At 41.4% G+C, this 12892-nt stretch overlaps 1 protein-coding gene across 2 annotated transcripts in view; it reads right to left on the bottom strand.

Annotated features, from left to right (window-relative positions):
- Positions 1-9710, bottom strand: part of LOC143299523 (ankyrin repeat, SAM and basic leucine zipper domain-containing protein 1-like) — an 18843-nt gene extending 9133 nt beyond the window's left edge. The window contains exons 1-7 of one of the 2 annotated variants that reach the window (XM_076612788.1): positions 9510-9710; positions 7646-7811; positions 6198-6320; positions 5245-5359; positions 4134-4245; positions 2742-2870; positions 1343-1464 (exon numbers count right to left, since the gene is read on the bottom strand). In XM_076612788.1, coding sequence (XP_076468903.1) covers positions 1343-1464; positions 2742-2870; positions 4134-4245; positions 5245-5359; positions 6198-6320; positions 7646-7811; positions 9510-9623 — 881 coding nt within the window. In that variant the 5' untranslated portion in view covers positions 9624-9710. The remainder of the gene's footprint in view (positions 1-1342; positions 1465-2741; positions 2871-4133; positions 4246-5244; positions 5360-6197; positions 6321-7645; positions 7812-9509) is intronic. The other variant, XM_076612789.1, reaches the window with a different exon arrangement.
- Between the last annotated feature and the right edge of the window lie 3182 nt (positions 9711-12892).

Here is a 12892-nt window from a genome sequence, read left to right as displayed (position 1 = left end):
ACACACACACACACACACACACACGGCAAAGCTGCAATCATTTTCTAATAAAAACATACCAGACTATGATGCTTGTCTTTTATTGCGATAACACACCAGGTAAGCATGAAAACACAATGTAAAAAAAAACACAAGGAAAATGAAGTGATTTATATTGTAAAAGCACACGAGACAAAGACGGTAACCTTTTATTAAAAAACAAAACAAAAAACAAATGGGAAGCAGGTTATAAATATCATGAAAACGCACAAGGCAAGCATGAAAACATCATGTAAAAACATACATGGCAAGGAAATTGTTATTGTAAAAACACAGCAGAAAATAAATATGCTTTTCCTTTATTTAAAAAAACAAAAACAAAAAAAAAACGTAAGCAAGTAACCCGTCATGTAAAAACACGCCAGCAACAACGCAATTCAAAGTGTGGGAAACATCTTATGCCTATTGTAAAAACACAACAGACAATACACTATTCATAATGTGGTAAGCATGTTATATGCATTGCAAAAACACACAGGCGAAATGCTATTCGTATTGAATCCAGGCATGGGTGTGTATGGGAGGCGGGGGACTTTGAAAGAGCAGCATGGGAGTAATGCCACTTAAAGCAGTGCCAGAGCATGGGGAAGCAAAAAAAAAACAAAAGAAAAACCAAAAAAATTAATATTCACACTATGCTTACAAGTCAGTCAGTTTCATGTTTATTTTTCTTAATGTTTGCCTGAACCGAGGCAATGTAAAAGCCTTTACATTATTTTCACGTAAAGACTGTTGGTTTTTTAAGACATTATTAGTATTCCTCAGTACAAATAATTAAAAAACAAACAAATAAACCAAAAAAAATTTTTCATACCAGTGATAATAAAAACTGTTGCTTTTTTTTTAACACATTCCCCTTCCTATCTCTGTGGCTGCCTTCACCTCTACACTCCATCTCGCTCACTACCATCGGCTTCGGATCCACTCTGTTTACGCATACCCAGATTCAAACACTCAACTGTTGGCCGCCGTTCTTTCTCTATCTCTGGACCTTGCGATTGGAATGAACTTCCTCTTTCGCTTCGACAAGTCTCCACTCTCAGCTCTTTCAAGTCTAGCCTTAAAACCCACCTCTTCCCAAAATAGTCCCCCCTTGCCTGCCCTTCCTGTCTTCAGTTTCTACAGTTTTAGAGTTATGCATGCGTGTGAATGACTGGTGCGAAAGTGCTTTGGTTTGTCTCTGCACAAGATTCAGCGCTATATAAATACCATTATTATTATTATTATTACATTATTAGTACTCCTCAGTACAACAAATAATTAAAAAAACAAAAACAAATAAACACAAAAACCCAATGATTACCCCTTGCTGACATCAGCCTTGGCAGCAGCAGCGGCAGCAGCAGCAGCAGTAATGACATCAGCATCCCCTGCTCCCTGTTCACCGCCTGCGGCACCAGCTTTCCCTTCAAACAGCCACACACTCTGGAACACAACAACAGCAATAAAATAAAAAAAAAATTCAAAGAATTACTATATGTATGCATAAAGTAGTGTACATCTGCATTCAAAGTATACTGAACTGCATATGTCGAAATGCAAACACGTAATCTTGTATGTGAATGTGATCACATGCATGATGTAATGATGAAAGGATGTTTACAGAAAACAAAAGTCCTGGTATTTCTTGGGGAATTGATGAATATATACTGTGTGCTATTTTTTTTTAATGATCTCTTTAGTGATACCAAGTTTGATTAATGTGGGAACATCTCTCCAAATGCGTGCAAACACAATAAGAAAAGTGCACAACAATCTGTAACCATAACTGAACATCAGCTCTATTTACTACATAGTCATACTGCACTAAACACTCACCATCCAAGACCATTACTGAATATAACTCCACCAAAACAATGAGCAGGTGACACACACAGTTGCATAATCTCTCTTTCCATTCCCTCCACTGTTAACATTGAATACAAAGAACTATGATTATCAGATGACTGAAACTGCAGAAAAAACGTACACTGAACATGTGAAGCTAACTCAAGCACCAAAACTCCAAGTGACGTGTATTCTGATGCCTGCCAACTGAAAGAAAGAATATGTCTACTATTGTACCTGAATGCAATGATATATGTTATATTGTTATGAAATATATTATATTGTTATGTTGGTTTTGGGGTGTTTTTTTTAACAAACCTTAAATCAATCATTTTCTATATGTAAAACACACACACACACACACACACACACACACACACACACACACACACACTTTCACTTACTCGCATGCGTACACAGTAACCCCTCCCCCACCCCCTCCACCCACTTGATTTTTTTTCCTACCCTCATCTAATATCACTTACAGATGAAAGACATTAAACTAAAGAACGAATGAACAAATGCAATGATGGTGATAAGCTGTCTCATTTATACAGAAACTCAAACCTTAAAATCTATCACACAAAAATGTATACAAGCATAAGTGTTTTATATATCTTTACAGACAAGCATAGTTTATTCTTTCTCATGTAAATGATGCTTTTTCAATGTCAATCAATATTTACATGCTCTTGTGAAGACATCTAAACATGCGCACTCACCCATCCAACCACAGCTACTCACATACCCACCCACCCACACACACATATACACACATCCAAACACCACAACACACACACACACACACACACACACACACACACACACACACACACATCCACACATGATATATCCATCCACACACACACACACACCTCCTCTTTTCCCCTGGCCAGGTCGATGGCTGTCAGACCGTCAGTGTGTTTCTTGTTCTTGTCCGCCCCTCTCTCAAGCAGTAACTTCACGACACCCAGCTTCTCTCGATGTGTCGCCCACGACAGCGCCTGACATCACACACACACTCAGCAGCTAATCAAACAGCATCTGTTCACTTCACATACACCATATGTGTAGGCATGCACTTTTTTCCAAGTCTTCCGAGAAAACCCACACTAAACGTCTGCTGCCTAAAATTCAGATATTTGATTGCAGAACTTCATGCATGTGTTTCAATCCTGTCCACTGGTTTCCTATCGCTCAGATATTTGACTGCACAATTTCATGCATGTCTTTCAATCCTTTCAACTGTTTTCCGATCGCTCAGATATTTGACTGCACAATTTCATGCATGTCTTCCAATCCCTTCAACTGGTTTCCTGTCACTCAGACATCTGATTGCAGAATTGTGTGTATTTTGTTTCAATCCTTTTTTCTGGCAAGTCCCCTCAGTACTTGTCTGATCTTGCTCAGCATTATGTTCCAGCCTGTTTATTGTGATCATCTGCTGACTTATGTTCGCTCTGTATCCCACATCACAAAAAGAAATTACAAGTACTGCACAGCTTTTCATTCATTGGTCCTGTCACCTGGAATAAACTTCCCTACCAAAATCATTACGCTGAAACAAAATTTCAATTCTGGCCTGAAAACACATCTGTACAAATCATCTGCTTTCATGGATGTCTAGGTGTTGGCATGTGGTGTGGTGTGGTGTGGTGTGGTGGGTGTGTGCGTGCATGTGTGTGAGAGAATGTGTGTGCGTGCATGCATGCATGTGTACGTGTGTGCATGCGTGTGTGACTGACACATTCTTGCTTGCAAGTCTTGATCACAGCAATACCCAGATTCAAACACTCAACTGTTGGCCGCCGTTCTTTCTCTATCTCTGGACCTTGCGATTGGAATGAACTTCCTCTTTCACTTCGACAAGTCTCCACTCTCAGCTCTTTCAAGTCTGGCCTTAAAACCCACCTCTTCCCAAAATAGCCTCCCTTCCCATGCCTGCCCTTCCTGTCTTTAGTTTCTACAGTTTTAGAGTTATGCATGTGTGTGAATGACTGGTGCGAAAGTGCTTTGGTTTGTCTCTGCACAAGATTCAGCGCTTCTGAGGTTAAATTGTTGTGACCACTGTTTTCCCATAATGATGTTCATTGTTAGCACTCCATGGACCCTGTGCTAAGCAGGTAGAGTGCATTATAAACATCAATTATTATTTTGCTAATAATAATAATTATCATTATTATTATTATCATCATTATTATGATTATGATTATCAATATCATCATCGTTTCTATCAAAATGGAATGGTACTGTCCAGACCCACTCACTGTCCAGCCACGAAAGTCCTGACGGTCAATCTCAGCCCCATTGTCCAGGAGAAGGCGGACAATCTCCAGCCGACCTTCCCTTGCGGCGCACATCAGGGCTGTCATGTGGTGCCTGGTGACACAGGCACACAAAGCGGTGACAACAACAGGAGGAATACAATGCACTGATAGCTTTCTGGTATCCAGTATTCAGTGTGTGCGTGTATGTGTGTGGATGTGTGTGTGTGTGTGTGTGTGTGTGTGTATGTGTGCGTGTGTATGTGTGTGTTTTGCTTTTAAATGTAATTCAAAAGCACATGACTGCCCCATTTTTAGTTCAGATAATTGTCATGTCTTTTTTTTTCTTTTTTTTTCAAAGTCTTCATGGGTTATTTTTAATGTAAACAACCTCCTTGTTTTGTTTTTTTTATGATGTACTTTTTTCTTTGTTTCTTTGCATCTGGAGCAATCAGTATGAAAACCGAACTCCGCATCTTCAACTCCAATGTGAAGTCAATTCTGCTCTATGGATGCGAGACATGGTGGACAACACAGACGATGCAGCAGAAGATTCAGACATTCTTCAACACCTGTCTGAGGCGCATCTACAAGATCCGATGGCAGGAGAAGATCCGAAACGAAGATCTGTGGGAGCGAGCGGGACAGGAACCAGTGGCCAAGCAGATACTACGGAGGAAGTGGGGCTGGATCAGACACACCCTCAGGAAGCCAGTGTCCAGCATCACACGCCAAGCCCTGACCTGGAACCTGCAGGGAAAGAGGAAGAGAGGCCGGCCTCACAACAGCTGGAGGCGAGATACCGAGGCAGAGCTGAAGCAGCAAGGGACCAACTGGACTGGAATGGTCAGAACAGCCCAGAACAGAGTGCGATGGCGAGGGGTCGTCGATGGCCTATGCTCCACCAGGAGTGATGGGCAAAATGAATGAATGAATCTTTGTTTTGCATTCTTCTTTTCTGCGTTTGTGGCAAGCAACTCTCATTGTTCGCTTGTACCTGTGGGATTTGTAGAGGAAGGTGGTGGGTGAGGGGGGGTGAGGTTGAGTAAGATAACAAAAAAAGGTGAAAACAAACATCACAGTCTCTTACGAAGCATGTGGACATCAGTGTTACCTGTCATGAGCATTGACATCCACTCCTTTACCAATAAGAAGCTGGACACACTCCAAGACAGCATCTGTGTTGGCAAGGCTGGCTCCACATGTTGCCATCAAGACAGTAAACAGATCTGTATGGGGCACACACACACACACACACACACACACACACACACACACACACAACATGAATGCAAGAACACATGCATACACATCTCACACCCAGCATGCACATAAACACACCCACACACAAACACATGGCAAATAGGCAGACATCCATTGCATATGCACACATATACAAATATATGACACCGCACACACACAAATCATACAAATATATGACAACACACACACACACACACACACACACACACACAAAGTATATAAGATAAATAAATTATAACAAATATGTTCAATGAAACCAAATTGTGGGGAACATCAAACAGATGAGAAAGCAGTAACTGCAGAAAGAAAACATTTTTAAAAAAATAACAATTTAAAAAAAATAGATTTTTTTTTATTTTAACCCACTGGCAGTAACGGCTGAAAGGAATAGAAATTCTTTTTTTTTCTTTTTTTTTTTTAATAAAATAAAAAAGTTGAACAATGAAATGAAAATGCCATGCAAATAAATCAAATCAAAAATAATATTTCAAAAACATCCAAGCTCAAACCAAGAGAGTACAGCATGGTGATTCAGTATCAGCAACAACACCTATACACAGAGTTTTTAATGGTGTTGCGAAATTTTTTCTAAAGCCAGTCAAAATGAAATGCATATAACATTTTGTGCAGAGCTACCACAATGAATGACTACCACTTCTGTGTACAGTGAATGTGATCCTTTACTTCTATGTTCAGCCTCCTGAAAAGGAAAGCAAATTACTGTGACAATGCAAATTCATACCATACAATAAATTTTGTTGTTGTTCTTGTTGTTTGTGGACTAGTTTTCAAACGCCCATGTACCTTTGTGATACGAAGGATCAGCTCCTCGCTCCAACAACACCTTGAAGACATCGTTCCTGGCACAGTTCCCAGCATACATTAGGGCTGTCCAGCCTGACGAGAACTCCATATCCACGGCCACACCTGTTCACATCCAGCGAGCTGTTGTTACATCTCACTTTTTTTTTTCTTTTTTTTTTTTTTTCTTTTTTGCTCAGGGGTGAGGAGGTGGGGAAGGGGCTGAGGATGGTGTGAGGAGGGAGATAACAGAACAAAACAAAGACCTCAGAAAAAAAAAGAGACAGATAAGCACAACAATTTTTTTTTTCCTCCCAATTTCTCAGATCAAAAAGTCAAGGAAATTCTGATCAGTGGAGAAATTTGTTGTTCAAAGAAAAGCACAAAACAAAACAAAGAAAAGCAAAAGCAAAATAAAAACAAAATAATTTAAGACAAAAACTGTCTTGACAACAAGAATTATGTACCACCATTCTTTTGGTTCAAAAGCAGGAACGAGAAGGCTGATGGAGTCTCACGTCGGACCGACGGATGAGTAGGCAGGCAGGCAGGCTTATCTGTCAGTGTGTGTCCTCATATGGGAGAAGAGGCCGATTCTGGATGTGCAGCACTTCCCATAGGTGTTGCACGGGAAAATGTCTCCAGAAGTTGAGCCCTGATTCCTTCGCTCACGCTTCTCCTTAATGGCCAGCATTTTCTTGTTTTCAAACGTGCCTGACCAGCACAGGTGACTTTTTTTTTTTTAGTGAAGAGGAGTTGTGCAGTCCCTTCCCCACTCTCTCACAGTCCCACAGGTGCACATACTGCCACGTGTAGAACGGCCTCGGCAGGTACAGGTTTTTTCTTCGGAGTTCCATCTCCTAGGAGGACAAGGATAAGAGCTCCCCCTGCCCTTTGGTCATCCTCTTCCGCCTTCACAGCCATTGGGAAAGATTTCCTCCTCCGCCTGGTCCGTCGTTGGGATACTTTACATGTGGCAGGTAGTACTGGGTTACATGGTACCAGTAGCAAGGGCTATGCCCCTGACCTGACAGTCACGAGAAGGCTATAAATTCATGTAAACACACACAATATAAAACCATGCACTCACACGTTTACACACACACACACACACACAGCATACATGCAGAGTGTGAAAGCCATTTAAACATTAAGGAACACTTTAGTAAATGTTGCAATATGAGTCCAAGAACAACAGACAGAGGTATAATATATGTACATGGATTTCATACAGTGATGCATGTAGTGCCACACACACACACACACACACACATGCAAGCACACACACACACACACACACACACACACACACACACACACACACACACACACAGGGAGAGGACCCATCACTCTAACAATAAGCATCCCAACACTTTCATTCACAGAACTGTTTGGAAAGCCCACAAATACTAAATTACTATTTCCATTTTAGCCCATTCTGTCAGACCTACCTTTATCCAGAGCATCTGTCACTGCTTCAACACTGCCCCTTATAACAGCCATCCTGAAGTCCTCTCCACTAACACTGGGTACTCTTCTGGAACCTCCTAGGCCTGAACTGGACTTGCCATAAGATGAAAATGAACTGGAAGCTGCCTGAGAGCCATCATTCTTGTCCTGAAAAATAAAAATACTTCTGAGTCTGCTGTCACAATCCTCTCCAACTTGCCAGCCCTTTCCTGCAAGCTCAAACCAAGAGTTTGAAAGATCAAAACATGATTCTCAGAAAGTTAAAACTGATTTGAAAAGAACACATGGAGCACAGTTCTTTCTATAAATAGAGACAGAGAGAGACTGAGACAGACAGGTGGATTTTTTTCCTTTAGTCAAACATTTTTCTTTTGAATTGGAAAAGCAGTGACTAGAATATTTGTGAACCAAATATATCAGCTGCTTTCACTTTCAGATATTCTCTTTAGGCAACATGTGTGCACATGTGGTTTGTGTGTTGTTGTTTTGTCTTTTTGTTTTTAAAAAGGGCAGAAACTGAGAGAAAGAATTAGATGTCACCAACTGCTAAGTCACATATGTTCAAAGATCTAATGTTGGAATTACTTGAGGCACTGTAGAAAAAGTGTCAACTATGTTTTATGAAATCATAAATGGATTGGTAAACATCCCAACAAAACGGTACCTCCTCTCTGGCACCACCTGCATCAGAAGCAACCACACCCTCAAGTTTAGAAAATGCAACAAAAACAAACATCCATAAAAAAAAATAGGTTTTTTTCCTAATAATTATTCGATAATGGAATTCCCTTCCTGACACCATCAGTTGCTGAGGCCCCCTTCTTAGTGTCATTTAAAAGGGAGTCTGTGCTGTGCAGACTGTGCATGGGGCACATTTTTCTTACTCATTCTTACTTGTTAAAGGGGGAGGAGGACCCTTGATGTATTCCCTGTGATGAGCCTCTTACTGTGAGTGTGAAACATGTGCTCCTTCACTGCTGGGATCTGCATGACGTTGGACACAGACATTAAATGGCGGATTCTTGGTAGACTTTGTTTTGTGATGTGCCTCCATGGACGCTGATGGACTTTAAATAAAAAAAAAAAAGGAACATTCACAATCGGATTTCAAGGTTTTAAACTCTGGAGGGTTTATAAACTTTGGCTGAAAAGCTTGAAGCAGTGACTAGTTTTTATTGTAAATTTTTCACCCTTGACTTGAAGTTGATGCAAACGTGGCGATAGCCTTGAGATGTCCTTCGTGGTCAGCGAGGCTCCAAATACCTTAATTTGATTTGAATTTGATTTGATTCAAGAGGGAGTTTATCACTTTCTCCTAAGTCCTCAGAGCAGAGACCAGTGGGCAAAGTAGCGGTAAATGATGGGCTGGAGCTGTGCCGGTTGGGGTGATCCCCAGGGAGTGCTTCACAAGCTGGAGAGGTCCTGCATGGATACTCTGAAACTAAGGTCCATGGTCTACCTTTTTTAGTATGCAATGTGCATATCCAATTAAAGTCACTTTAACGTCTTGGCAAAACGGATTAACTATACAATTGAAGACTGCAGATTTACTGTCATGTTCCTTTGTGTCTTGGGCAGTGTCTAAATGTCTATATCAACATTTCATCCCCTCCAATCTCTGTGTGACTGGTGGAGTAAAAGTCCACGCCTTGCTGGGTGTGTGTGCGTGCGTGGCACGCGCGCGCGCGCGTGTGTATTTGTGTGTGTGTGTGTGTGTGTGTGTACAAGAATGTTGTGACGTGTTCACACATTATACAGTCTTATATTAATACCTGCAACAGAAAACAGATATACCAAACTCAGTGTGCGCTATGCCCTGGTGATTTTTCTCCGCCAAGCACTTACATTATAAGCGCTGGTTGAGCTCGGATCCTGAGCGACATACTGGGAATAATCATCGTCTTCAGAAAGAAAACCATCTTCGTCAAGATCTTCAAAGCCAGCCGGTACATACGACATATTTATTCAATGTCACTCAACCTTTCTTCCTTTCGCTTCTAACACCGCATGAGTTCTGCAGAAGTGAACTCAACCGAGGCAGACGAAACTTAGCTGAAGGTTTGAATATACGAACAGAAACTACACTTTCGTGTCTCCAAATAATTTTTTTAAATGCTACAGTGGGAGAAATTTCTTCTTCTTCTTCTTCTTCTTCTTCTTCTTCTTCTTCTTGAGGAACCTAAACCCTCGAAAGGCAGCTGGTCCAGACAACATTCCCTGTTGCTTCCTGGTTACAGCAGCTCAGAAACTGGCCCCTGCACTTGCTCACCTCTTCAGTCTATCTTCTTCTTCTTCTTCTTCCTGTTAGGTGTCCACGGTCATCACGTTGACCATTCTGACACCATAATGGAGAGGAGCGCAGCAGCATGACCCACCTTCCTAGGTAATGGAATGGGGGGTGTAGAATGGTGGGCCCAATGGTGGGTGGGTGGGTGGGTTGGGAGGGGGTGGGGGGGAGCCATCAACTGTTTCAGTCATCAGGACCAGGCCTTTCCGGCTACCGAAGCGGCCCCTGGGATCAAGCCCCGACCGGCAGAGCCCTAGTCCTTCACTTGACTTACTTTGGATGATGGCGGGGCAGGGCTTTTATTGAGATATTCGGGACATCCTTGAAGCAAAAGCCTCAAGGGAAGGGGCAGTGACAGTAGCTTCTGGTAGTGAGTTCCACTCTCTGATGGTACATGGCAGGAATGAAAATTTCCGGTAGTCAGTGCGGCATGATGGTATTCTGTACGTATGGGTGTGGCCTCTCCCTCTTCTGTTCTTTGGTATAAGGTTGTTTGTTTCGACTTTGGCCAGGTTGTGACCGATTTTGTAGAGCATGGCGAGTCTAGCTGATTTCCTTCGCTATTGTAGTTTGGGCCACTTTAGTTGTTCTAGCATGTTTCCGGCACTAGAGGTGTTTCTGTGTCGGTTTAGGACGAATCTCGCCGCTCTGTGTTGTACTGCTTCGAGCTTGTTGATGTCGTCTTTATGGTGGGGGTCCCATACAGTAGAGGCGTACTCGAGGATGGGCCTGACGAGGGACTTGTAGGCTCTTTCTTTGATGGTGGTTGAGCCAATCTTCAGGTTCCTACGAAGGAAACCCAGTGTGCGGTTGGCCTTTGCAGCTACGGCATCGATGTGTGCATTCCAGCTGCTGTTGCTCTGTACTGTCATGCCGAGGTACTTCGTGGAGCTGACTGTTTCCAGTGTATGGCCGTGCAGGGTGTAGGAGCTCTCCCTTACTGTTCTACATCGCGTCATGTTGAGGACGTTGCATTTCTTCGGGTGGAACGACATGTCCCACTGGCTCTCCCAGTCTTCCAGTCGGTGCAAGTCCTCCTGTAGGATGCCCTGATCCTCGGTTGATGCGATGTTTCTGTGGAGAAGAGTGTCATCTGCAAAAAGGCGACTGTCCGATTCCACCTTTTCAGGAAGGTCGTTTATCCATTTGCACTGGAAAAATACCTGAAGTCTGGCGACATGCTACAGTCCATCCAGCATACAAGAAAGGAGATCGGAGCTCCCCAGCAAACTTCCGTCCCATCTCCCTGACATCCGTCTGTGGCAACTAAACTGATGAAACACATTATTCAGTCGAAGTGCCATCACATCACACCTTGACAAGCACAAGATCATTGTCGATGCCCAGCATGGGTTTCGCAAAAGAAGATCCTGTGAATCACAACTGATCCTCAATATGGATGACCTGGCAGCAGCTTTTATTTTATTATCGACTTCGATCGTTTGTGGACAGTGACGTTCTCGGCGTCAAGCTTTTATATATTTCCATGGATGCTGTTTGTATAGTCATTTCAGTTTATTTATTTATCTCCTTTCTGGTCTTTTACTATGCTCGATTCTCCATTTGCGATATATATGTGTAAATATGCATTCAATTTTTCAACGTAAATTCTAGGTGCTTTGAAATAGTATTTCGCAACTTATTTACAATCATTAAATTCTGGTTCTTACAATTACGATGTGGATTTGGATTAAGATCAGTTGTAAAGCATCAGTTCTTTGAATTCTTCATAAGATAGGGTTATCAGTGCTATCATTCCAGTTTACACCAGAAATGGTCTGCACTTAAAGAAAAGTGCATGTAGGGACGATTGCGCATATGGGTTCCTACCGCTTGATCAAGATACGATCTGTTTCAATCTGGGTCCTCATGGCTGTGCTGAAGGTGCATGTGTATGATGATCCGTGCATTTTAACTAATATCAAGAAAATACGTTGTATTTTTGTAGTCTGCAAGTGAAATCTTAGTAACCATGTTGTCTATGAATCTACAAGAACCCATTGACATATTGATACACATCACGCAGTGACTTTTATCTTTTAGCTTAAAGAAAATTAGGTTATCTTGTGCCTTGCAACTCATTGCCAATGCATTTGCTGACAGCTGCAAAAAGGTAAAGTCGATCAGGGAAATAGAACGTTATGCTGCGTCAGGTTTATACTGGAAAATGTGAACAAGTCGCAATTATATGCGCAAACAAACCTAATATGAACACCGGTGACATCAATCAGTAATACATCTAGTATTCAAAATATTGGTGCAATTCTCATCAACAGATACTGAGCTTTAGACAAAGTTCAGCAGGTTTCAATGATATTGGAAAAATACTAAACATGTAATATTAAATCAGTCTAAAATTTTTGAACTTTTCTTTTGAATGTGTTCATGCAATTCAATGATTATTTTTATCAGAAGTTTCATAGCCTACATGTTTAGATGAAGTTGTTTAGAAGCTTTATAAGTTATTTCAGCGTTGTACTCCACATCACCCCCACTTCACACACATTTAACCCCTCCCGCTCACAGCACCACCACGTTAGGGTTTGATTTTTTATGTTTTGTTTTTTTTGTTTTTTATATCATAAGTGATACACTATAATACAGTCAACCAGAATTACAAAAGTGTGAGAAAAGATGTCTTTTTTTAGAAATGTATGATTGCAATTTGTAATTAATTGCAATCAAGCTGCATTTTTGATATTTCATCAGTGTTTGGGTAATGATATTGTATTCTGGCTTTCTGCTGTCCTTTAAGTTTAACTGTAAGATGAGAATAGTACATGTATGCACACACACATTCCTGTGCGCACATGCGTGCACACACACACACACACAAACACATATGAAGCATCATTCTGTTACATGTAATGATACTATTCATTTAGTATGCTCCATTAGATGATGTGGTTGACTTGATGTCTGATCGACTGAAGAATTTTAG

Source organism: Babylonia areolata, chromosome 25 (assembly GCF_041734735.1).
Source record: "Babylonia areolata isolate BAREFJ2019XMU chromosome 25, ASM4173473v1, whole genome shotgun sequence".
Taxonomy (NCBI): domain Eukaryota; kingdom Metazoa; phylum Mollusca; class Gastropoda; order Neogastropoda; family Buccinidae; genus Babylonia; species Babylonia areolata.
The sequence above is the reverse complement of the archived record's forward strand: the minus strand, read 5'-3'. Positions and strand labels throughout refer to the sequence as shown.